Source organism: Panthera pardus, unplaced genomic scaffold, assembly GCF_024362965.1.
Source record: "Panthera pardus isolate Hobbes unplaced genomic scaffold, ASM2436296v1 HiC_scaffold_24, whole genome shotgun sequence".
Taxonomy (NCBI): Eukaryota; Metazoa; Chordata; class Mammalia; order Carnivora; family Felidae; genus Panthera; species Panthera pardus.
In genome coordinates, this window is record NW_026526810.1 from 99,224,752 (window position 1) to 99,250,976 (window position 26,225).

The 26,225-nt window shown below is 34.6% G+C and overlaps 1 protein-coding gene across 6 annotated transcripts in view; it reads right to left on the bottom strand.

Annotated features, from left to right (window-relative positions):
• Positions 1 to 23,026: 23,026 nt before the first annotated feature.
• Positions 23,027 to 26,225, bottom strand: part of CUNH14orf39 (chromosome unknown C14orf39 homolog) — a 51,926-nt gene continuing 48,727 nt past the window's right edge. For 3 of the 6 annotated variants that reach the window (XM_019451635.2, XM_019451631.2, XM_019451630.2), the window contains 2 exons: positions 25,214 to 25,273; positions 23,028 to 23,996 (listed from right to left, as the gene is read on the bottom strand). In XM_019451635.2, coding sequence (XP_019307180.1) covers positions 23,797 to 23,996; positions 25,214 to 25,273 — 260 coding nt within the window. In that variant the 3' untranslated portion in view covers positions 23,028 to 23,796. Of the gene's footprint in view, positions 23,997 to 25,213; positions 25,274 to 26,225 lie in introns of all 6 variants that reach the window. The other 3 variants (XM_019451633.2, XM_019451632.2, XM_019451634.2) reach the window with 2 other exon arrangements.

The window sequence follows — 26,225 nt, forward strand, 5'->3', positions numbered from 1 at the left end:
TTGCTATTTTCCCCACATTATGTGTCTGTTTTGTATTAACCTTATAATATTAATGTGATTCCATGCCTAATAGGTAAAGATTGTTTAAATACAAAAACTTCAGTCAATAGGAAAGATGTTTTATAATGGTCTTCATTTTAAAAAGGAATATATCTTATAATTAGATTAATGTCATCTTATAGTATGAACACTAGTCACTAGGATTTGGTGTAAATCAATGTAATTTTAAAAGTACTTGAAAATCACTGAACAAATTAGATTCACCAAATGGTATATCAACTCAAAAGAATATGTGCAGCATTAAGGGACTTCATGTAGCTTTTTTACAAATAGAATGATATGCCAACTTGTTCTATAGCCTTCAGTACATAAATGCTAGCATCTAATCAAATCAAAAGTTCAATTGCTCTTGGTAAAAATGCTTCTTTTGGAAAGTTATTTTTAAAAGGTATAATTCTGTTTTCTTTCTGTTTGTGTGATGGTATTTCATACCTAAAAGACTTTACTAATTTCTCAAAAATTCTTAGAAAACCTTGCATGTTGATCAATAGATTCAAATAAAGTAACTTTTAAAATTTTCTTTTTTGTTTACTCCTCAACGTGCTGTGTTAACTGTGTTAGACAAAGTGTAGTGATAATGAAGCATCTAGTGTGATATAAAACAGATTGTGGTCCTGTGCAGATAGTATAATTCATTCATTTTTTACCTTCCTCCCTCACAAATATTTGTGCCAGGTGTGTTGAATTCTGAGGTTTCTCTCTAAATAGAAAGGAGCCTCTTCATATTTTTTCCTGAGGATCTTTAAGAAATAAATTTATTGTTTTCATGTCTCTTCTTCCAAAACATTCAAAAAAGTGGTAATTCCATTTTTGGATACAATACATGTAATAACGAAATTCCTTGGCAGAGTATCAAATTTTTAAACTTTTTTTTAAGTGAGAAAATGAATGTTTAGAATGAGGAATTAACAATAAAGTACAGATATCTACTGCAAATATCACAAAATCTAGAAAAGTTAATTTTTTAATTAATTGCCTAAGAAGCCTGTATAATACATTTTACCCAGTATTTTTATAGGAAAATTTTTGAAAATTCCTTTCAAATTTCTTTCCAATACCAGCTATAAAAGATGTATTTGTTCAAGCTCTGTGATGACACCTTAGAGACTGGAGCCTGCTTTGAATTCTGTGTCTCTTTTTCTCTCCACCCCTCCCCTGCTCATGCTCTGTCTCTCTCACTCTCTCTCACAAATAAGCATTAAAAAAAATTTTTTTAATGTATTTGTTGCTTGTACATTTCTTATAGGCTTGTTACAAACACAGGAGTCTGACAAATTCTATTTCACGTGGTTACTATAAAAAAAATGTTCCTTTCCATGCATGTGTCTACATTGAGTATCTCACAACATGGCAATTAGCAATGCAAGAGGAAGTGCATGCAGGCAAGAGGGCAAGAGAGAGCACAGCAGCAAGAGAGAACAAGCTAGCAAGAAGCCAGTCTCTTGTAACCTAATCACAGAAATGTCATCCCTTCACCATTCAGTTGGAAGGAATCCCTAGGACCCACCCACACTCGAGAGAAAGTAATTACACAGGGTGTGAATACCAGGTTGCATCATTCTATAAGCTGCCTGTCACAGCACCATAGGACAACTTCATATGGTACTGTGGACTCTGGCCTTATACCTTCCTGTCACGCTGCTGGCTAAGCAGGCTCAGTGGGCCATGAGAGCATACTGAAAGCCATTCCAACACTATTCTGACATCTAACAATGCCTTAAATAGACATGCAAGTAACTGCAAGCTACCTATATAGACCCCATTAAACTCAAAAAAGATGTACCTCCTTTCATTTGTCCTTCATCTGAATCCCCAACATGCCACTGGCTACTCCATCACCACTTCACACAGGTGGCCTTAACTGATTACAGTTAAATACCTTAGTCTTACAAATTTTCCAAAAGCATAACATCAGAAGGGGTCAAAGAACTGCTTAAGTTTTGGTAGGTTTTCCAAAAATCTGCCTCTGAATGGAAGCCATCATTATTGACTAGGTCGATACAGAAAAATGACATAAAGGAGATAATTTAGAAATTACCTTGAAGACTAGTTTCCATTGCTTGTTTTAAGCCCCTGAAAAATCATAGTGACTTCTTTAAACTTTTTAATTCCAGTTAATTATATTAGTTTCAGGTGTACAATATAGCAATTCAACAATTCCATACACCACCTGGTGCTCATCACAAGTGCACTCCTTAATCTCCATCACCTATTTAACCCCCTCCCCCCACTACCCTCCCCTCTGGTAACCATCAGTTTGTTCTCTATAATTAACAGTCTGTTTCTTAATTTGTCTCTCTCATTTTCCCCCTTTGCTCATTTGTTTTGTTTCTTAAATTCCACATATGAATGAAATCATATGGTATTTGTTTTCTCTGACTTCTTTCGCTTTGCATTATACTCTCTGGCTCCATCCATGTTGTTGCAAGTGGCAAGATTTCATTCTTATTTATAACCTCTTTTGCATACAGCAGTTTATATTAAGTTGATGGTTGTTTAAGTTTGAACCCATTCTTTACTCCTCTCCTCCCCACATTTTTGGTTTGTGTTGTCATACTTTACATCCTTTTATTTTGTGAGTTCCTTGACTGATTTTTTAGAGAAATATTCATTTTTACTGCTTTTGTGTTTCCTACCTTTTTTTGCTGTCACTTTTGGTCTCCCCTTTCCACTCAAAGAGTCCTCTTTAATATTTCTTGCAGGGCTGATTTAGTGGTCATCAGCTCCTTTAGCTGATGTTTGTCTGGGAAATTTTTTATCTCTCCTTCTATTCTGAATGATAGCCTTTCTGGATAGAGTATTCTTGGCTGCAAATTTTTGCCATTCAGAACTTTGTATGGATCATGCCACTCCCTTCCGACTTCCAAAATTTCTGTTGAAAAACCTCCTTACAGGTTTTCCTTTTTAAGTTACTGTCTTTTTTTGTCTTGCTGCTTTAAAATATTTTCCTTTAGCACTATACTTTGCCAATTTAATTACAATATGTCTTGGAGTGGATATGCTTTTGTTTTTATGGGAGTTCTCTGTGCCTCTTGGACCTAAATATCTGTTTCCTTCCCCCAATTAGGGAAGTTTTCAGCTATTATTCCTTCAAATAAATTTTCTGCCTCTCCTTCCTCCTTCTCCCTTCCTCCCTCCTTCTCCTTCTGGGATTCCTATAATATGAATGTTATTACATTTCATGGAGCCACTGAGTTCCCTAAGTCTATTACTATTTTGCATAATTCTTTTTTCTCTCTTTTATTCAGCTTGATTACTTTCCATTACTCTGTCTTCTAGGTCACTAATTTGTTCCTCTGCTTCTTCCATCCTGCTGTTCATTCCAACAAGCATGTTTCTCATTTCATTTAATGAGCCCTTTATCTCTGCTATGTTAATTCCTTATCTCTGTGTTAAGGGTCTCACTCATGTCTTCCACTCTTTTCTCAAGTCTGGTGATTATACTTATGATCATTACTTTAAATTCTCTATAAGGCATTTTACTTATATCTGTTTCACTTACATCTCTGGTCATGGCCTTGCCCTGTTCTTTCATTTGGGATCAATTTCTCTGTCTTCTCATTTTGTCTCTGTGCCTGTTTCTCTGTGTTAAGAAAGTTAAGTCTCCTGTTCTTGAGGGAAATGGCCTTATGAAGAAGAGGTCCTGTAGAGTCTGCCATGTTGTGTTCCCTATTCTCCAGGGCCTGGCACTTCCGGGAGTGTCTGAGAGTGTGTGCTGTGTGTGCTCTGCTGTTTTGTCTTGGCCACTTTATCCTTCAGAGGCTCTCTGCCTATTGTGGCCAGTGTTTGGTCCCTGACCTGAATGTGTTGCATTTTAACTAGATGTGCTCTGATCTGTTTGTGAAATGAGGGTTTCACCACCACTGCTGGAACCAAGGCTCTGTGAAACTCCTGCCTCAGGAGATGCAGTGTGAGCAGCGGTTTGGGCCAGTCTTCTGGGGAAGCAGGCACTGCGCTGGAACTGGGGCAAATGTGACTGGGAGAAGTGGTTCTTCTGGAGCGCGGGGGCATGGCTTAGTGTAAGCAGGTAAGCAGGGAGTATTCACACTGTGCTGGTTCCTGCAGGTAGCCTGTGCTTATGCTGAGAGGCTGGGGAGGGAAATGGAACTTGCCAGTTCCTTTGTTCCCAGAGGGGTCTTTTCATGAATACTGTCTCTCTGGGATGCCATACTCTGAGATAAGTGAATAATTTCCCCATTGTGTGCCCCAGGTACTCTTCAGATTGCTGTTTCCATTCTGTAAGTCTATGGGTTGTTTGCCTGACTTCTCTCCAAGATCATCGCCAGTGCCCTCTGGGCTCTATCTCATCCTAGCCTACTGACTTTTAAAACCCCAGGCTTTAATCCCTTCTGGTTGCAAGAACTCACAAAATTCAGTCCCTCTTGCTTCTGAAGCCAGTTGATATGGGGATTCATTTTCCCTGTGTGTTCCCATGTGTGGTGGTCTGTCTCTTGCCCTTCTCCATGATTGCACCTCCCTCCCCACCTTAGTGGCTATGATCCGTTTCTCTCCCAAACCACATCTCTGCACTTCCTACCTTCTCTGATGTGGATTCTTCTCTACCTTTAGTTGTGGGGTTTGTCTGCTAGTCTTCAGGTCAATTTCTGGGGTATTTAGGATGATTTGATGGTTATCTAATTGTATTCATGGGAGGAGGCAAGCCTAGGGTCCTACTCTGCCACCATCTTCCAAATCACTGTGACTTTTAACTTAAGCAAGCCAATCTCTTTCAAAAAACTAAAGAAGAGTTTGGAGAAATGTTTCTAAGATGCTTCTTCTATTTTAATACTTTAATATAGCATATATATGGTTTTGTGTTATGTTAATATGATTCTCAACTGACCAGTTTAACCACTAAATTTTGATACAACAGCAACATGATAATGACAGGATACTTCAATACACTACTTTCAATAAAAAATATAACAACCAGACAGAGAAATAAAGACCATAGAGAAATAGAGAAATAGAGACCACTGAACCTAACAGACATATAAAGAACACTCCACCCAACAACAGCAGGATATATAGTTTTCTCAAGTGCACATGGGACATTCTCCAGGACAGACCACATTTTAAGCCAAAAATTGCTTTTAACAACTCAAGAAGACTGAAATCACATCTTTTTCAATCCCAATGTAATAAAATTACAAATAGATAACAGAAGGAAAACTGAGAAATTCACAAATATATAGAAATTAAACAACAAACTCTTAAACAACCAGTGGTTCAAAGAAGAAGTCACAGGGAAACTAGAAAATACCTTGACACAAATGTAAACAAAAAAACAACACAAAACTTAGGGGATTCAGCAATAGCTGGGCTAAGAGAGAAGTTAGCTGAAAATGCCTACTTTAAAAAAGGAGAAAGATTTCAAATCAACAACCTAACTTTACAACTCAAGAAACTAGGAAAAGAAGAACAAACTAAACCCAAAGCTAGCAGAAGGAAGGAAATAGTAAAAATTAGAGCAGAGCTCAATGAAACAGAATACAAAAACAGAAAAAAATGAAACTAAGAATTAGTTGTTTGAAAAGATAAACAAAACTGACCAGCCCTTAGAGTAACTAAGAAAAAAAGAGAGAAGATTCAAATGACTAAAACTAAAAACAAAAGAGGCGACATTACCAACACCACAGAATAAAAAAAAGATCATAAGAGAATACTATGAATAACTGTATGCCAACAAATTGGATAACCCAGAAGAAATGGATAAATTCCTACAAACTCACAATCTACCAAGACTGAATCATGAAGAAATAGAAAATCAAAATAGACCAATAACTGGCAAGGAGATTATATCCATAATCAAAAACCTCTCAACAAAGTCCAGGACCAGATGGTTTCACTGGAGAATTTCTACCAAACATTTAAAAAGGAATTAATACCTATACTTCTAAAACTCTTCCAAAATACTGAAGAAGAGGGAACACTTTCAAACTCATTTTATAAGGCCAGCATTACTCTGATACCTTTCCACTACAAGAAAAGAAAACCTGACAATACCCCTGACAAAAACGCCAATACCCCTGACAAATATTGGTGCAAAAATCTTCAACTAAATACTAGCAATTTGAATTCAGTAGCACATTAAAAGGATTATATTACCATGACCAAATGGGATTTATTGCAAGGATGCTACAATATATGCAAATCAATAAATGTGATACACCAAACTAATAGAATGAAGGACAAAAACCACATGATTATTACAACTGATCCAGAAAAAGCATTTGATAAAATTCAGTCCCTTTCATGATAAAACACTCACCAAACTAGATGTAGAAAGAAATTACTTCAACATAATAAAATTTATATGTGAAAACCCTACAATTAACATCAAACTGAATGGTGAAAAACTCAAAGCTTTTCTTATAAATCAGCAATAAGGTAAGGATGCCTGCTCTTGCCATTTCTATTCAACATAGCATTGGAATTCCTAGCCAGAGAAATTAGGCAAGAAAAAAGAAATAAAAAGCATCAAAATTGGAAAGGAAGAAGCAGAATTATCTCTGTTTGTAGATGACATGAATTTATTTGCAGAAAACTTTATAGATTTCACACACAAAAAAATGTTTCAGAATAAAAGAATTCAGCAAAATGGCAGGATACAAAATCAATATGCAAAAATCAGTTGTTTTCTACACTGAGAATGGATAATCCAAAAAGAATATTTGAAAAAGAATTCCATTTACAACAGCATCAAAAAGAATAAAATATTTAGAAATAGACCTAACTAAGAAGGTGAAAGACTTGTATACTGAAAATTACAAGTTATTAATGAAAAAAATAAAAAAACACAAATAAGTGAAAAAATACTTTGTGTTCATAGATTAGAAAACAATATTGTTAAAATACCCATACTACCCAAAGCAATCTACAGATTCAACTCAATCCCCAACAAAATCCCAATGGCATTTCTTGTAGAAATAGACAAATTCATCCTAAAATTCATATGGAATCTCAAGGGACCCTAAATAGCCAAAAAAATTTTGAAAAATAATATTAGAGGACTCACACTTTCTGATTTTAAAACATATTACAAAGCTACCATATTCAAAAGAATGTGGTACTGACATCAAGATATATAAATACACCAGTGGAATAGAATAGAGAATCCAGAAATGAACTCGTGTATATGGTTAAATGATCTTTTACAAAGTGTCTAGACTACTCAATGAAGAAAGAATAGTCTCTTCAAAAAATGGTGCTGGGAAAACTGGATATCCCCTGAAAAATAATGAAGCTGGACTGTTATACCATACACAAAAATTAACTCAAGAAGAATTAAAGACCTAAATGTAAGACTCAAAACAATAAAACTCCTAGAAGAAAACCTTGAGGAAAAGCTTCATGACAATGTATTTCTTGGATATTACATCCAAAGCACAGACAACAAAAGGAAAATTGGACAAGTGGGATTACATCGAGCTTAATACATTTTGTATCAAAGGACATAATCAACAAAGTAAAATGGCAACCAACGGAATGGTAGAAAATATTTTCAAATCACATATCGGATAAGGGGTTAATATCTGAAATATATAAAGCACTTCTACAACTCACCAACAACAAAAATCAAATAACCCAACTTAAAAATGGACAAAGGGACCATACTTCTGATTGAGTACTTGGACTGCATAACCTAAAGGACAGTTAATATTGAGAATATGTACAAATATCCAGTGAAACAGCTATATTTATTTTGGGGCACCTGGGTGGCTCAGTCAGTTGAGAGTCCAACTTCGGCTCAGGTCATGATCTCACGGTTTGTGAGTTCAAGCTCCGTGTTGGGCTCTCTGCTGTCAGTGCACAGCCTACTTTGTCCCCTGCTCTGTCCCCTGCTCTCTCTACCCCTTCCCCACTTGCACTTGCTCTCTCTCAAGAATTTTTTTAAAAAGTTAAAAAAAAAAAACCAACTATATTAATTTCATTGTTTCTTGTTACTTGTATTTTCTTCTTATCTTATGGAAAATTCCATTCTGAGGAATTACAAAGAGAAGGGTATTTATTTTCTTGAATGTTGTACACACACAGTAAACCAAGAAATACAGTACTGAGAAAAGATTTAGTGTATGTTATTTACATGTGCTCCAGGAATGCCTGGGTGGCTCAGTCAGTTGAGCATATGACTCTTGATTTCAGCTCAGGTCATGATCCCAGGGTTATGGGATCAAGCCCCTCGTCAGGCTCCATGCAAAGCATAGAACCTGCTTAAGATTCTCTCTCTCTCTCCCTCTGACCCTCTCTCCTGCTCAAACTCTCTCTCTCAAAAAAAAAAAAAAAAAAAAAAAAAAAAAAAAAAGTGCTCCAAAGTGAAGATTAATAAAACAGTACTTAAAAAAAAAGGAATGTTTAAACATATTAGGAACCCTAACATATTATTTACCCTAATTATCTCATTTGTCAGTACTAAGGAAAGATATGTAAATCCCCTTAAGTTTCTCTAACACTGGAATTTGCCATCAAAGCCAGAGGCAATTGTATCCTACTGAGTGCACATTAAAGCAGTCTAGAAACAGCTATTGAAATACATATACCCCAGTTTTGCCAAGATGGAATACTTTTATTCCTCCCAGGACCTCCTCCCTGCAAATAAAAAAATCCTGGGGATACACAACAAAGAAAGATAGGAAGACTCTGAAAGACCTCAGACTGCCTACAGACCTAAGGGCTTAAGGATCAACATAGTGATTAGTTCCTGAGTTTCCTTGTTGCCTCCCATATATTCTGGACAAGGCACTACAGAAATCTCCAAACTGAAACCACTAACAGGAAAAAGCAAAACACAAAAACAAAAAACTACCAAGAAAAATCTGTTTTGCTTAGCCAAAGGACTGAATGGCCTAACAACAGAAAAGCTCTCAGCAATACTTAACCTACTCCAGCCAAACACCAATGGAAAATCCCACTCCTCCTAAAAATGTACAAACAGCCCACAGGAAGGTAAGAAAAAGGCAAACAGAAAAAACAAACAGAAAACAATAAAATAACTGACTTAACGCTTAATGTATCAGTTATTACCTTAAATATAAATAGTTTAAATATACCATTAAAGACAGACATTGGCAGAGTGGCTGAGAAAACATCATCCAAAAGTATGCTGTATATAATAAATTCACTTCAAGTACAATTACACAGGTAAGTTAAAAGCAAGAGATCAAGTGACATCAAAATGACAGAACAGGAAGTCCCAGCCCTCATTCCCATCTCCCCAACAACATAGATTTAACAACATAAATTACAAAATACCTTTATGAGAAGTCCAGAATTCAGTTAAGAAGTTGCAATATCCCACGTAGGTAAAAAATCCAAGATCAGCTGCACTAAAACAGTTAAGAAGAGCAATTTCACTTTGTCTGCATTAGTCCCCTGAACCTGACACAGCTCATCACTGAGAAAGATTGTGACTCCTCCCTGGGTTAGGGGAAGAAGAGAGGGTGAGGTGAACATCCAGCATCCCAAGCCTTTCAGTGCTGCAAATGAATTAATATGATATACAACATTAATAGAATGAAGAATAAAAATCACATGATCATCTCAACAGATGCAGAAAAAACATTTCACAAAATCCAACACCATTTCATGATAAAAACTCTCAACATACTAGGTATAGAAGGAATTTATCTCAACACAACAAAGTCTATATATGACAAGCTCATAGCAGTTTTGAACATTTATCTCGATTTTTTCAGTTTTTTTTAAAGAATTTTCTTTTTATTTAGCATTGAAATACTATAATACCTTTAAGGTTCCATTTGTTGAAATTTTACAACAAAAAACTCTATGTAAGCCTGAAAAATATAGAAAAGTATTAATAGTCCTTACTTGTGATTAATATTTTGGATTAAAATAACTTTTACAGGAATGCTATCTAATTATGTGTTCTGCAAAGCACCTATCATTTTATGTTCTTTTTTTAAATTCTGAACTTAATATATTTGTATTTGAATATACAAGTCAAGTAAATTGAACATGCACAAAATTCTTTACTAAGAAAATAAATGGGGGGCACCTGGGTGGCTCAGTCAGTTAAGTAGCTGACTTCAGCTCAGGTCATGATCTCATGGTCTGTGGGTTCGAGCCCCGCGTCAGGCTCTGTGCTGGCAGCTCAGAGCCTGGAGCCTGCTTCTGATTCTGTGTCTCCCTCTCTCTCTGCCCCTCCCCTGCTTGTTCTCTGTCCCTTTCTCTCTCAAATAATAAAGATTAAAAAAAAAAAAAAAGTAAAAAAAAAAAAAGTAAAGTCTTTAAAAAAAAAAAAGAAAATAAATGGTTTAAGCGTTTTTAATTAAAAAAAAACCCTAATTTGTAAAATAATAATAATAATAATAAAGTAAAAGAATAGAAAGAGATGTACATAAAAACATTATTTTTTAATAATAGCATATAATAATATAGTAGGAGTGGCTATATTAACATCAGATAGATAGACTTCAAAACAATAAAAATTACAAGAGACAAAGAGGCACGTTACATATGATGAAAGGATCAACCCATTAGGAAGACTTACTCTTAAATGTGTGTTACACCAGATGACAGAATCTCAAAGCCATGAAACAAAAACTGATAGGGTAAAAGGAGAAATAGACAAACTTACAACTATACACTAGGGACTTAAATAGCCCACTCAAAGCCATTACTACTAAACAACTACTAGGTGGCAAATCAGCAAGGATATAGAAGATCTGAACAACACAATCAACCAACAAGATCTGAAATATACAGAACCTATATATACCTAGCAACAGCAAAATACACATTTTTTTCTAGTGTCCATGAAACATTCACCAAGAGAGACCATATTCTGGGCCACAGAAAAAATATCAACACACTCAAAAGAACTGAAATCTTAGAAAGTATATTCTGTAACCATAATGGAGCCAAAATACAAATCAGTAATAGAAAAACAATTAGGAAAGTCTTCAAACGCTTGGAAATAAAAATAATGCACTTCTAAATAACAAATAGATCAAAGAAGGAGTCTCAAAGAAAAATTTAAAAATACACAGAACTGCATGAAAGTGAAAATAAAACATATGAAAATATGTGGAATGCAGCTAGAGCAGTGCTGAGTATTAAATGCTAATATTAGGGGAAAAAAGATCTTAAATCAATAATCTAAGTTCCTACCTCAAGAAACTATAAAAAAAAAGACAAAATAAACCTAAAGCAAGATGAAGGAATAAAATGATGAAGAGGAGAAATTAGTGTAATTGAAATAGAGAAAAATCAATAAAAAGCTGTTTTTTAAAAAAAATTAGTAAATTGATAAATCTCCAACAATACCAACAAAGATAAAGAGAAGACCCAAATCACCAATACTAGCAATTAAACAGAGACCATTACCACAGATTCTGCTGCCATTAAAAGGAAATACTTACTAGTCAGTTTCTCCACAGAAACAGAACTGGTAATATGTGTATGTATAGAAAGAGACTTATTTTAAGGAATTGGCTCATGAGATTATGGCAACCCAGAGAAAAGCCCAGTGCTGCAGCTCAATTCTAAAGCTATCAAGTTGGAAACCCAGAAAAGAGCAAATGTTGCAGTTCAAGTGTGAAGGCAGTCAGATTAGGGGCCCAGGAATAGTCAATGTAGTCCAAGTCCAGAAGCCATCTGGTGCAGTATGTAGCTTGGTCAGAGGAGGTCAGTCTCTGTACTATTCAGGCCTTTAACTGATTGGATGAAGCACACTCACATTATGGAGAGCAATCTGCTTTACTAGAAGTCCATCAATTTAAATGTTAATCTCATCGAAAAACACCCTCACAGAAACATCCAGAATAATGTTTGGCCAAATATCTAGGCACTGAGGCCCAGCCAAGTTGACACATAAAATTAACCATCACAACTATGAACAATTTTATGCTCATAAGTTCAAAAACCAATTCCTCAAAAATCACAAACTACCAGAATTCAATGAAGATGAAGTAGAAAACCTCAATAAGTCCTAGGATGATTAAGGAAGTTTAGTTTGTAATTAAAAAGCTTCCCCCAAAGAAATCATTAGGCCCAGAAAGACACACTGGAAAATTCTATAAAACTTTTAAAGAATTAACACCCATTGTACACAATATGTTCCAGAAAATAGAAGAGGAGGAAACACCTACCAATTCATTTTATAAGGCTGCTATTACACTGATAACCAAAGTCAGACCAAGCACAAAAAAAGAAACAAAAAACTACAGACCAATATCTCTCATAGTGGGATTAATAGTCCCATTAATTTCAGGCCTGAGAATTTTTCCCATAGAAATAAATCCATCAGGGCATAAAAAACATATAACCGCTTATTGAATCTGTTCTTAGTGGCAAAACCCAGAAACAAGGGACTACCCATGAATGTGGTAGTGGTAGAATAATGACATATAATATTACACATCTATTAAATAATGAATTAGTGCTACACCAGTGGATTTGAATTTTAACAAAGTTGAGTTAGAAAACAAAATGAAGAAAAATATGTGTAATATAATCACCTTTTAATAAATAATGACAAAAAATCCTATGTGTTTGTGAATATATGTATGTATGCACGTGAGCTTATATACTTTTTTATGATAACATGAGCATAGAAAAAAGACAGAAAGATACATCTCAGGTTGTTGATGTGGGTTACCTGGGGAGAAAAAGGTTTTGGGAACATCAGTATGGCAGAACGGGGGAAAAAAAATGAGCAAAGAAAAAAGGAAAAAGAAAAAAAGACTACATTAAAAAGTATGTAATAAAAATTACACATTTATGTAAAATGGTATGTCTGACTGGTGGTACTTTTTCTCATTATGTTTTCTAACAGATTACTGATGGCATATAAAAGATATAGATTTTTATATTTTTATTTATATATGGCTCCCATGCTAAAATTCCTTATTAATTCTAATAGGTTTTCTATTGATTTTCTTGGGTAAACAATCATATAAGTTGAAAATAAAATTTTGGATTCTACCTTTTAGTTCATGTGCTTATTTCTTTTATTTTTTCTTGATTAGTTTGAAACTTTAGCTTCCAAAATAATATTAAAGAATGCCAGTTTTCTCACTCATCCTTATTTTGCTTAATACCTCTAGGGTTTACATTAAGCACAATGTTCATTACAAGTTTGAGATCGTTTTTTGGGGTTTTTTGGAGATGGTGTATGTGTGCATCTTATCAGGAAAAATGCTGAACTTTAAGTAGTGTCTTTTCAACATCTATCAATATACATTTCTTATTCCTTTTACTTATTAATATAATAAATCATCTGAATAGGTTTAACATTAAACCATCATTGCATTTCACAAAATAAACTTTTGTGGGGACTGTTTAATGTATTTCTGGACTTAATTTGTTAGTATTTTATTCAGAAGTTATTCCAAATTAGTTCATAAATCATGTATAATTTTCTTTTGTGTGTAATTATTGCCAGATTTTGACATCAGTTATTAAAATGAACTGAGATGTTCCATATTTTTTCTGTGCTCAGAAATACTTTTAAAAGCATATGAGTTATCTGTTTTTGATAGTTTGATAGTAACAACCATTAAAACCTTTAAGGGCTGGTACATTTTTTTATAGAGGCTAATTTTAATAAACTTTTCAACTTGTTACATGATTGTTTTTCTTCTTGAGTCAGTTTTAATTATTTTTCTTTTAGAAAATCATTCATTCCATCAAAATAATCTTTACAGTGGCACAAAAACAAGACACTCAGATCAATGGGACAGAATAGAGAACCCAGAAATGGATCCACAAACGTATGGCCAACTAATCTTTGACAAAGCAGGAAAGACTATCCAATGGAATAAAGACAATCTCTTCAGCAAGTGGTGCTGGGAAAACTGGACAGCGACATGCAGAAAAAAACCTGGACCATTATCTTACACCATACACAAAAATAAACTCAAAATGATGAAAGACCTAAATGTAAGACAGGAAGCCACCAGAATCCTCAAAGAGAAAGCAGGCAAAAACCTCTTTGATCTTGGCTGCAGCAACTTCTTACTCAACACGTCTCCAGAGGCAAGGGAAACAAAAGCAAAAATGAAGTATTGGGACCTCATCAAAATAAACAATCAGCAAGACTAAAAGGCAACCAAGAGAATGGGAGAAGATATTTGCAAAGGGCATATCAGACAAAGGGTTAGTATCCAAAATCCATAAAGAACTTATCAAACTCAACACCCAAAAAACAAATAATCCAGTGAAGAAATGGGCAAAAGACATTAATAGACACTTCTCCAAAGACATCCAGATGACCAACCGACACATTAAAAAAATGCTCAACATCACTCATCATCAGGGAAATATAAATCAAAACCACAATGAGATACCACCTCACACCTGTCAAAATGGCTAACATTAACAACTAAGGCAACAACAGATGTTGGTGAGAATGCGGAGAAAGAGGATCTCTTTTGCACTGCTGGTGAGAATGCAAACTGGTGCAGCCACTCTGGAAAACAGTAAGGAGGTTCCTCAAAATATTAAAAATAGAACTACCCTACGACCCAGCAATTGCACTACTAGGTATTTATCCAAGGGATACAGGTATGCTGTTTCAAAGGAACACATGTACCCCATTGTTTATAGCAGCACTATCAACAATAGCCAAGGTATGGAAAGAGCCCAAATGTCCATTGATGGATGAATGGATAAAGAAGATGTGGTATATATATATATATATATATATATATATATATATATATATATATAGACACAATGGAGTGTTACTTGGCAATCAGAAAGAATGAAAAAATCTTGCCATTTGCAACTACATGGATGGAACTAGAAGGTATTATGCTAAGCGAAATTAGTCAGAGAAAGACAAATATCATAGGACTTCACTCATATGAGGCCTTTAAGACACAGAACAGATTAACATAAGGGGAGGGAAGCAAAAATAATATAAAAACAGGGAGGGGGACAAACATAAGAGACTCTTAAACATGGAGAACAAACAGAGGGTTACTGGAGGGATTGTGAGAGGGGGGATGGGCTAAATGGGTAAGGGGAATTAAGGAATCTACCACTGAGGTTTATATACACAATGGAGTACCACGTGGCAATGAGAAAGAATGAAATATGGCCCTTTGTAGCAACGTGGATGGAATTGGAGAGTGTTATGTTAAGTGAAATAAGCCATACAGAGAAAGACAGATACCATATGTTTCACTCTTATGTGGATCCTGAGAAACTTAACAGAAACCCATGGGGGAGGGGTAGGAAAAAAAAAAGAGGTTAGAGTGGGAGAGAGCCAAAACATAAGAGACTCTTAAAAACTGAGAACAAACTGAGGGTTGATGGGGGTGGGAGGGAGGGGAGGGTGGGTGATGGGTATTGAGGAGGGCACCTTTTGGGATGAGCACTGGGTGTTGTATGAAAACCAATTTGACAATAAATTTCATATGTTGAGAAAAAAATGGAATCTACCACTGCAATCATTGTTGCACTATATGCTAACTAACTTGGATGTAAATTAAAAGAATAAAATAAAATAAAATAAAAAACTTGACAGATCTTCCCAGTTTTTAAAAGAAGCTAGAAATTAAGTTTCATTAATACCCCTTTTATTAAAAATAATTTTAGACTTACATCCATGCTAGTATCTTATATAGCCACAGCACAATTATTAAAACCAGAATATTAGCATTGATATATTATTAACTCATGTGCATACCTTCTTCAAATTTCACCAATTGTCCCCCTAATATTTTTTTTCTGAAACAGGACCCAATCCAGATCCCATGTTGCATTTAGTCATAACTCCTGTGTCCTAATTTTTAATGTCAGCCATTATTTATAACATTGTGCAAGATTAACAAGACCTTAGACCTGCAGTTTGGTACTTCTGGACAAGCTAGGCATAACTGAAGTTTATGTCTTATGTTTTATCAGCAACAGCTATCTGGGAACTCAAGTTAATATGGGGCTGAAGGAAAGATGACAGAATGTAGAGGAAGGACTGTTCATTACACCTCTTCTTTCCTTAGTTTTCCAGAGGAATTTTTTTTTTTGTACTTCTTATATCATATAGAAACCAATTTTTAACTGCTTATTCTGGGATTCCCTACATGTTGCATGACCTAGCATACAGTACATGTTGAATACTTATTAAATAAATGAGTGAATTCTGACAAGGACAAAATGCTTGCTGTCCGTTTGAGAAAAATTTCTACTAGCAAGAATGTATGTGTACTGCATTGTCATGGACATGTGCTGTTTTTGTTTATCTATCATCTATCTTCCCTCCTTTCAGAATAGGAATCTAATTTTCCTTTTAGAAACTACTTCCCCTGACTCCATACAGTCTTGGTGGAACCATCCATCAAGATACCAGGAAGTGATCACATAACCTAGATTATGCCAATTAGGTTTTCCTGGAAATTTTAATCTTGAGCAGAGTGATATAAGATGGAGACATGACTAGAGCTCATTCACTCCATTGGCAGAAGCTTGAAGAGACCTATATCCCCAGAATTTCTCCAGTTCCTTGCCTTCCTAAGGCTCAATTGTTCAGCTTTTGCTTCTATTTCATACGCTATTCCCATCCTTCCAATAAATCCTCATTCCCCACCCCACCTTTTGTTTTGGCTTAACTTAGTAAGAGTCAGTTTCTATTGCTTACAAACAAAAAAATTTAAAATAAATCAAACCCTGCACTGGGCTCCGTGGTAGGTGTGGAGCCTGCTTAAGATTCTTTTTCCCTCTTTGCCCCTCTCCTCCATTTGCACTCTCTCTCTAAAAAAAAAAAATTAAGATAGATACGTAAAGGGGAAGTAGGAAGACTACCTCTAGATATTCTTCTCAAAACGAGAGGAAATTAAAGAGGAAAGTGTAGTACATAAAATTTAAGCTCTCCCTTTTTCAGTAGGTAAGCTAATCGCATGTTCTACATAATACTACAACTAATTTAATATCCATATTTCAAGTATATTATTGTATCATAGATATTAATACATTTATATTATATACACATGTCAGTGTAATTATATATTTATATAATATATATATTATTATAATATATATATTAAATTTAACAAGTATATATATATCTTAATATAAAACAGTGAGATGAAGGGCACATGGGTGGCTCAGTCATTTAAGCATCCAACTTTGGCTCAGGTCATGATCTCATGGTTCATGGGTTCGAGCCCTGTGTCAGGCTCTGTGCTGACAGCTCAGAGCCTGGAACCTGCTTTGGATTCTGTGTCTCCCTCTCTCTACCCCTCCCCCACTCATGCGCTCTCTCTCTCTCTCTCTCTCTCTCTCTCTCTCTCCCTCCCTCCCTCTCTCTCTCAAAAATAAACAAACATTAAGTATATATATAAAACAGATGAGATATAGCAAAGGATACAATACTATTTTTTCATGCAAAAATTAGAGTTGATAGTTCATTTTAATTAATTAATTAATTTGTTTGTTGTTTTGAGAGAGAGCATACAAGCAGAGGAGAGAGAGCATACAGGCAGAGAGGGAGAGAGAGAATCCCAAGCAGGCTCCACACCCAGCATGGACACTGACATGGGGCTTGATCTCACCACCATGAGATCATGACCTTGGCCAAAATCAAGAGTAGGACACTCAGCCAACTGAGCCACCCAGGTGCCTCAAGAGTTGATAGTTCATTTTAGAAAACAATGATTAGGCATTTCTCAAGCTACCAGATTAACATTTACTAAATTTAATATCACTTTCTTCAGTAGATACTATGTTAATCTGAATATACACATAAAAATTTAACTTCCAATTCCTTGGTAATTTCTGACCCACCGTCTTCTAAAATAACCTGCCCTATAGCAGTCCTCATAGTTGACTTATAATAGAAAAAATAAAAATAATGACACATTTGAACCACTTACTTATAAAAGTAAATCTGGACACATTTTGTATTATTTTTCTTATGTGTTTACAATGTAGAACTTGGAGATACTATAATTTGATAGGATTCTTATTAGTGGTTTATAAATCCATGCTTATTAACATTATAATAAAAATACATACATTTGCATTCAATTTCATTTCTTAGATTATAAAGATGTGGTAAGCATTGACCATCAAATGTCATCTCTCATATACTGATAGTGCAAATAAAAGGTAACTATATTTGAAGTCCTGGAAAAAACTGCTAAGCCTTCAGCATTCCCTTGTCAAAGTAATCATCATAACTAACAAGGAGCAATAAATGACAAAAACCAGGAATACAAATAATTTTACACTATGTCAGTACTTACCATTGATCTAGCCACCATGCTTAGTCTCTGATGATCTTAATTCTGAAATGCCATTTCCTTTAAGAACCAATGTAAAATACATATAAGGTCCCATGAAATTCAAATAGTTATTCTAGATTGGTCTTGGTTTTACAATCAGGAAGAAACAGATCATGAGGCATGTTAAACTGTGTAAATAAAAGAATTATTCCTTTTATACAGCATTTTTTGTATTCTTCCTTGTTATCTAAACCAGATATCCATATGCAGCTGTGTATATGGATAGGTGAAAAATCTTATAAGTAAAATGGCAAGTGGTATATACATCAAGAGAGCTAGCCCATCAGTGTATTTTATATAATTCTTGTTCTGTTTTAGGCCACCTGTACTTTCCAGAAAGGAGTAACTTTTCTCCTAGTATAGAAAAAGACTCACTGCATACAGTTTTTCTTTTTATATGGGGTAGAAGAGGCTGCTTCAGTATTCAATAAAAGATTTAGGGGTGCCTGGGTGGCTCAGTTGGTTAAGCATCCAACTTTCACTAAGGTCATGATCTTGCAGTTCGTGAGTTCAAGCCCCACATCAGGCTCAGTGCTGACACCTCAGAGCCTGGAGCCTGCTTCAGATACTGTGTCTCCCTCCCTCTCTGCTCCTCCCCTCCTCACACTCTGTCTGTCTCTCTCTCTCAAATAAGTAAACATTAAAAAAAATTTTTTTTAATTTAATGACAATTTCTGAGGCCTATTTCCTTAGGTTTTACTGACTATAAATTCCAGTATTTTTCAAAAAGAATTTTACATATTTATTCAACAAAAATTTATATAGTTTTATAATGTGAAAAATCCTGTACTAGGTGTTTTGGAGACAGTAGTGAACATCAGAGACTTGATCTCTTACCTTCTGGAACCTAAAATCTAGTGGCAGATACAACATTAAAGTATATACATAATCACTTCTATAATTGAAGTTGTAATGTTATATGAAGGAAGTAGGCAGAATGTTATGAGAGGTATCCTCACAGTCTATGGGAAGAAGGGAAGGCTTGTTTGAGAAAGTGACATGAATCATTGAGTATACTGGTGTAACAAAGCCTATGGTTCTAATCAGATCTGAAGCCAAATCTGTGGTTTCTTTTGTGTTTAAGCTGTATGAGTTGGGTATCCGTTGCTTACATCTGAGGAGTCTAATATGCCATTTAATGTCAAATAAGATGTAAAATAACTTTTGTTCAAGGTATTTTAAAGAAAAGACAATTATTATTAGATTTTGGGTTGCCATTTGAATTTCAGATTGCAAATCATTTTTCTGAGATAATTTTTTCATGTCCATTCTCTAAAGAAAAAGTAATAGGGGCGCCTGGGTGGCTCAGTCCATTAAGTGTCCAACTTGGGCTCAGGTCATGATCGGGTCATGACAGAGGGCTCAATCCCACAAACCATGAGATCATGACCTGAGCCGAAATCAACAGTCAGAGGCTTAACTGACAGAGCCACCCAGGTGCCCTGAGAACATTTTAAATATTTATGCAAGTTTTGTATACTGACTATCATTCCCACCTGGTAGGCCTTAACAAGTATTTCTTAATTATTATTAGGTTAGGCACATCTTTACTTTTGAGATCTTTTTATTTTTATATCCATTAAGTACAGAAGGTAAGAAAGTGAAAGACTAATTCAACAGATGTGGAATATTACTAGTTATAAAAAAACCTCAATGTATAATTCAAATATTTTTATATGATCAGAAGGCATCAATTAATCATAAAGTTGGGCAAAAGAATAAAAATGAGACTAATGAGTAATATTTTAACATATTTTAATGTTTCCCCTTCAAGACGCATTGGAAGACAAAATTATTTCTTCCTTGGCTAGAAAAAACAGGCATAACTTTTGCAAGTAGTTATTTTTCAGACCAATTTGAACCATGGTATAACTGAATTAATATAAAATGCCTTCCTACTGAATACTTGCTTTACCATTGAAAAGACTTTAAAAGTTACTTTAAAATATCTTTTGTCTCAGGGCACATGGGTGGCTCAGTTGGTTGAGCATCTGACTTTGGTTCAGGTCATGATCTCGCAGTTTGTGAGTACAAGCCCGTCATCGGGCTCTGTACTGGCAGCTCAGAGCCTGGAGCCTGCTTCAGATTGTGTGTGTGTCTCTCTCTCTCTGCCCCTCTCCCGCTCACTCTCTCAAAAATAAATAAAGATTAAAAAAACTTCTGTCCCTATCATTTGATATATTTAGCTTATCTTAATAAATTTTTAAAAATCTGAACATTAAATTACCTTATGCTTTGCATGAAAATCTCTATCATCTGTCTCTAAAACAAGTAAGACCACCATTCATCAAGCACTCACCATGAGCTAAGTGCCAGGTCAAACACTTTAATACTCCCAAAGATCCTCTTTAATAGGTAGGATGATCAACCCCAATTTTAAAATGAGGAAACTGAAGCAAAGAGGATAAATAACTGGCAAGAGACAAACTTCAGCATCAATCTTTCAATGTTTAAACCCAGACAGTAACACCAGGGCCCACACTCTTTACTACTCAATACTCTATCCATCATCCTTCTGCTGTTACACTCTCTTGTGATTCATCAATCTGGAGCTACAAATACTCATGAAAAAAAATACGTCCTAAAACACACCAAAAAAAAAAAAAATTATAAGGTGAGCTGATACTTTGGAAAAATTACTTTCTAAAGAGTAGGGTAGTTTAAAGTTCTAAAAAGAATATCATATTCACCTCAAATCAAAAAAGGTATACTATTAAAGAAATGATGTTTTAAGAGACAAATTCTCAGCAAGATGTTAGTATTAGAATACAAAGTGATGTATTTAGAAGCAGAACTGCTGAGCTGCAAACAACCTGGGTGTGAGTCAGAGAATATTAGGACAGGCCTGTCCACCAGGGATGTAGATTTGATTGTATGTGACTTGTGTCAGCTTTGGAGAAATCAAGAGCAAACTATAAAAGCAAGCAATGGGAATGTTTCTAAATGAGCCATTCAGCCTCTAAGGCAAGTTATATGGAGCAATTGAAATTCAAAGGGAAAGCATCAACATGCCAGCCAGGTTTATACATTGCTTGTTCATTCATTCCTTCAAAAGATCAGAAAAACTTTATTTAAAAAATTGTAATTTTGGGGACACCTGGGTGTCTCAGTTGGTTCAACGTATGACTTCAGTTCAGGTCATGATCTCTTGGTTCATGAGTTCCAGCCCTGCATTGGGCTCTCTACTGTCAGCACAGAGCCCACTTCAGATCTTCAGTCTCCCTCTCTCTCTGCCCCTCATGTGTGTGTACCCGCTCGCACTCTTTTTTTTAATTATTAAATTTATTGTCAAATTGGTTTCCATACAACACCCAATGCTCATCCCAACAGGTGCCCTCCTCAATGCCCATCACTTAAAGCTTGTGCCCTCCTCAATGCCCATCACTTTCCCCTCCCTCCCACCCCCCGTCAACCCTGTTTATTCTCAGTTTTTAAGAGTCTCTTATGATTGGGCTCCCTCCCTCTCTAACTTTTTTTTTCCTTCCCCTCCCCCATGGTCTTCTGTTAAGTTTCTCAGGATCTACATAAGAGTGAAAACATATGGTATCGGTCTTTCTCTGTATGACTTATTTCACTTAGCATAACACTCTCCAGTTCCATCCACGTTGCTACAAGTGGACATATTTCATTCTTTCTCATTGCCACGTAGTATTCCATACAGCACTTTCAACAATAGCCAAATTATGGAAAGAGCCTAAATGTCCATCAACTGATGAATGGATAGAGAAATTGTGGTTTATATACACAATGTAGTACTATACACAATGGAAGGAAAAAAAAAGAGGTTAGGGTGGGAGAGAACCAAAGCATAAGAGACTCTTAAAAACTGAGAACAAACTGAGGGTTGATGGGGGGTGGGAGGGAGGGGAGGGTGGGTCATTGGGTATTGAGGGCACCTTTTGGGATGAGCACTGGGTGTTGTATGGAAACCAATTTGACAATAAATTTCATATATTGAAAAAATAAAAAATATAAATAAATAAATACATAAATAAATATCAAAACCTTTAAAAAAATAAATGTACCACTGACCTATTATCATACTTTAAATAAATAAATAAATAAATAAATAAATAAATTTTAAAAACACACAGTCCAAAGTTTTCTTAAATTCTTTCTGTCATTAGCTAAATCATTTCTCTGACTTCTAAAAAGTCTTTGGGAAAGCTTAATTTCATACAGTTGTCATGTGTTGTGGACACCCTGAAGAAACAAGAAAGACTCTCACTCCAAATATGCTTTGTATTTTGAGACTGATGATATCACACACACCCCAGTAGGGTATGAAAAGGTTTATTACTCACATAATGATGTTTTCTGGAGAAAGCAGGCCAGGCCTATCTAGTTCTCTGAAAATGGCTTGAGAGATCAGAGACATCAGAGAGATCAGACACTGACTGTGGGTTTTTAAGGTGGTGTGGGATGGGGCCAAAACAAGAGTTCCTATACATGGTTTGAACTTCCCACTAGTGCCAAAGATGGGAACCTGGGCTTTCTTAACAGATTGATCAGATATGGGGCAGAAGGGGAAGAAAGTGTGGTGAAGCTTAAAGCTTGTGAGCATTCACACACCAAAATATGGAGTCAGACTTTTTATTACTCAATAACTCTATATAACTAATTTACAAAATACAAAGACATTGAACATTATGCTTATATAATTTCATCAAATTTTAAATATCTTCATTTATCTATATAATTGACAAGCAAATACTGCATATAAAACATAAAGGTGAGTTTTTTTGTTAGAGACAGAAAACAAAATTTTAAATGTTTTTCAAAAAAGTTTAAGCAAAAAATATAACAGTATCATCATTAATACAATCTAATTCTCAGAAATTACTCTAGCCCTTCACATTAATTTCTTTCCATTAAAGATATTAGAATAACTGATAAAATTAGAATTTTATTATTTGTTGTATTCAAAAAAATAACAGATTTAATTCACTATCAATAAAATAAATTATGTGAGATTATCACTGATGTACCACACTTTTTTTTGAAGTACCACCCTCTTTATAGTGAAGCACAGTAATTTTAAGAGCATTTTTTAGTAGCTAAGGTACAAAGTATACCTCAGCATTAATTCTGCATAGTTACTGCCATCTTCTGATGGCCTGAAGTTTTCATTCTTATCAAAGCACCTAAATTACTACAAGAATGAAACTTAGGTTCTGGGGAGAAGCAGGTTTAATACTTACAGTAAATATTAATGGAAAAGTATCAAATTCTATTAATTCTGCCTAAATATGGCTTGCAAAATCAAAACCAAAATAATGATAGCAAATACTGCAAATAAAATAAAATTAGATGACATAGGCTTAATTTCCATCAATATTTAAATATATAATCAAATAATGTAACTATGCTAACCTATTACTGCTTTAACCAACAAAATAAAGTAGTCTTCATTTTTAAAGTAATAATGTAAATTTATGCCCTAGATGGTTACAGAGCAGTTAAATAATTCAAGAAATTAGTAATTAGTTCAAAAAAAGGTAAATTGCGTTGTATTTTGTGAGGAAGATGAAAAACCTTTTACAGAAGAAGGTGTTGAGTTTTGATCCTGTTCAAATGAAAATGGAAAACTAAAATCATCTTTTCCAGTTCCAAATGTATGAGTTGAAGAGTCTGATGAAAAAGAAAATGTAAAGGCATCTTCTCCTTCTGGTTTCCCAAATAAGTTTCCTGAGGAAGGTAAATATTATAATATCATGCTATTCATGCTACATAATTTGCATAACCTACTAAGTTACAGTATGCTGCAAACAATGCTTAGGGTAACATCTTATTGCTTATTAAGCAGATACTTAACTATATTCCTCCAATGGGCAAAGAATTGTCCTTTGTACTATGAAAAAACAAATAGATTCAAACTTAAACTCTATTTTCGAGTAATTTGAACACAAGTATAAAAAGGGCCAGTATATATGGTAGAAAAAAGGGTAAAGCACCTCAAATGGAGAGAATACCACAGAGGCACAGAAACAGGCATGCATAAGAAGTATCAGGATAACAGAAATCAATTCAGCTCGTCAGGAGAACTAAGAAATAATAGTCATTAAAAGGGTATTAATGAAGATGAGCTTGGAAAGACTGCTGAATGTCCAACTACAGAATCTGGACTTTATTTGATATGTAAGAGGAAGCCATTAAAAGTTTTCAAGTGGAGCTATGACAGGATTTGAACTGCTTTATAAGGATTACTAAGGAAAGAATGTGTAGAAAGGTTGAAATAGTAGAGCATTTAGAAGTCAGAATAACAGGAAAGGGATGACGAAAGCTTGGTCTTACAGTCATAGCAAAGGGAATGGGGAAAGAAATGCTGGGTCTGAGAGATAACTGCAGAAGTCAAATTTACTCAACTATTATTGATGAGTTACTACAATGTATTGTTTGTAGTGCCGAAGGAAATGGACAGAACAGTGAAATGGACAGAACAGTGAAAAACCTTCTATAGTTTCAAAAGGAATTTTTGTATATGTGCTGCCGAAGCAAGCACTTCAAAAGGAATTTTTGAAATCAACTTTACATAAATAATTTTAATGACTCTAAGAATTGCCCCTAAGGAAAAATATTGTTTTTCATTCATTATGTTATGTAAGACTATAAATATAAAAATATTTTAAATATCTTAATTAGAATTCTTAATTATTACTAAACAACATAAAATGCACAGTAATCTAAAACCTTATTTGAAGCAAGTCTTTTAAAGCACCTGTATTTCTTCCAGAGAGAAACAATTCAATTAGTACATTAAGCAAAATAATTTATTTTGTGGCACTTTGAAGTTTCATGTATCTTTAAACATCTCAATTATTTCATTCTAAATAAAGGTGAACCAACCAGAAGTAGAAGAGATAGATGGAGGGATGGTTAGATAGACAGATGGACTGACTGATTACCATATACTTGAGTTCTTCCTCTCTCCATTTTTCCACTGACTTCAGTGTACATCCATAATACTAAAATAAAGGAAAGTAGCTCTAATATAGCTATAGATTCAGAAAGAACTAAAAGCTTAAATCTGCCTTTGAATAAATGAATTTGATGTTTACATTTAATTTCAGAAGAAAAGAAGTTCATATGAAGTCTTCATAAAACTCCCACGTTCATTATAAATAAAATAGTAGATTACTGTGCAAGGTGCTGTGGACAATTCAAAGGTGAGTAAAACAGAACCCCTGTCCTCAAAGACCTGTGATTAGGAGAGATTTTATGTATATTCATAAATAATAACAGAGAGTAGAATATTCAAAAAGTAAATAAAAAAGAAACATTCAGAAAAGTGAAGGAGACATTTTTTGGAATGAAAGGCTGAAGACAAAAGGATTTATGGAATTTGGTTTTTAACAGATAGTTATAAAGAATTAGAAGTTGAGGATTTCAGGAAGAAAAAAATGGGTAAGAAAGTACAGGCATATTTGGGATGCAGTGAATTCTTTAGTTTGGCCAAAAGCATACATTATTCTTATAAGAGAAAAGGCTTAAAAGGTATGTTGGAGCAAGGTTAGAAAAACAGGAGCATAATTTGGTACTCCATGGGGAGCCACTAAAGATATTAACTAGGGCAAATAATGTGATTTTATATGTAGAAAATCCTAGAGATTCTACCAAAAAAACTGTTAGATCTAATCAATGAATTCAGCAAAGTTGCAGGATACAAAATTAATACACAAAAATCAGTAACATTTCTATACGCTAACAATAATCTGAAAAAGAAATTTTAAAAAATAATCCTTTTTACAATAGAGTAATATTGCAAATATTGTACAGAATAAAATATTTAGGAATAAACTTAACCAAGAATGGTGAAAGATCTCTACTCTGAAAACTACAAGACACTGATGAAAGAAATTATAGAAGATACAAATATACGGAAAAGTACCCTGTGTTCATAGATTGGAAGAATTAATA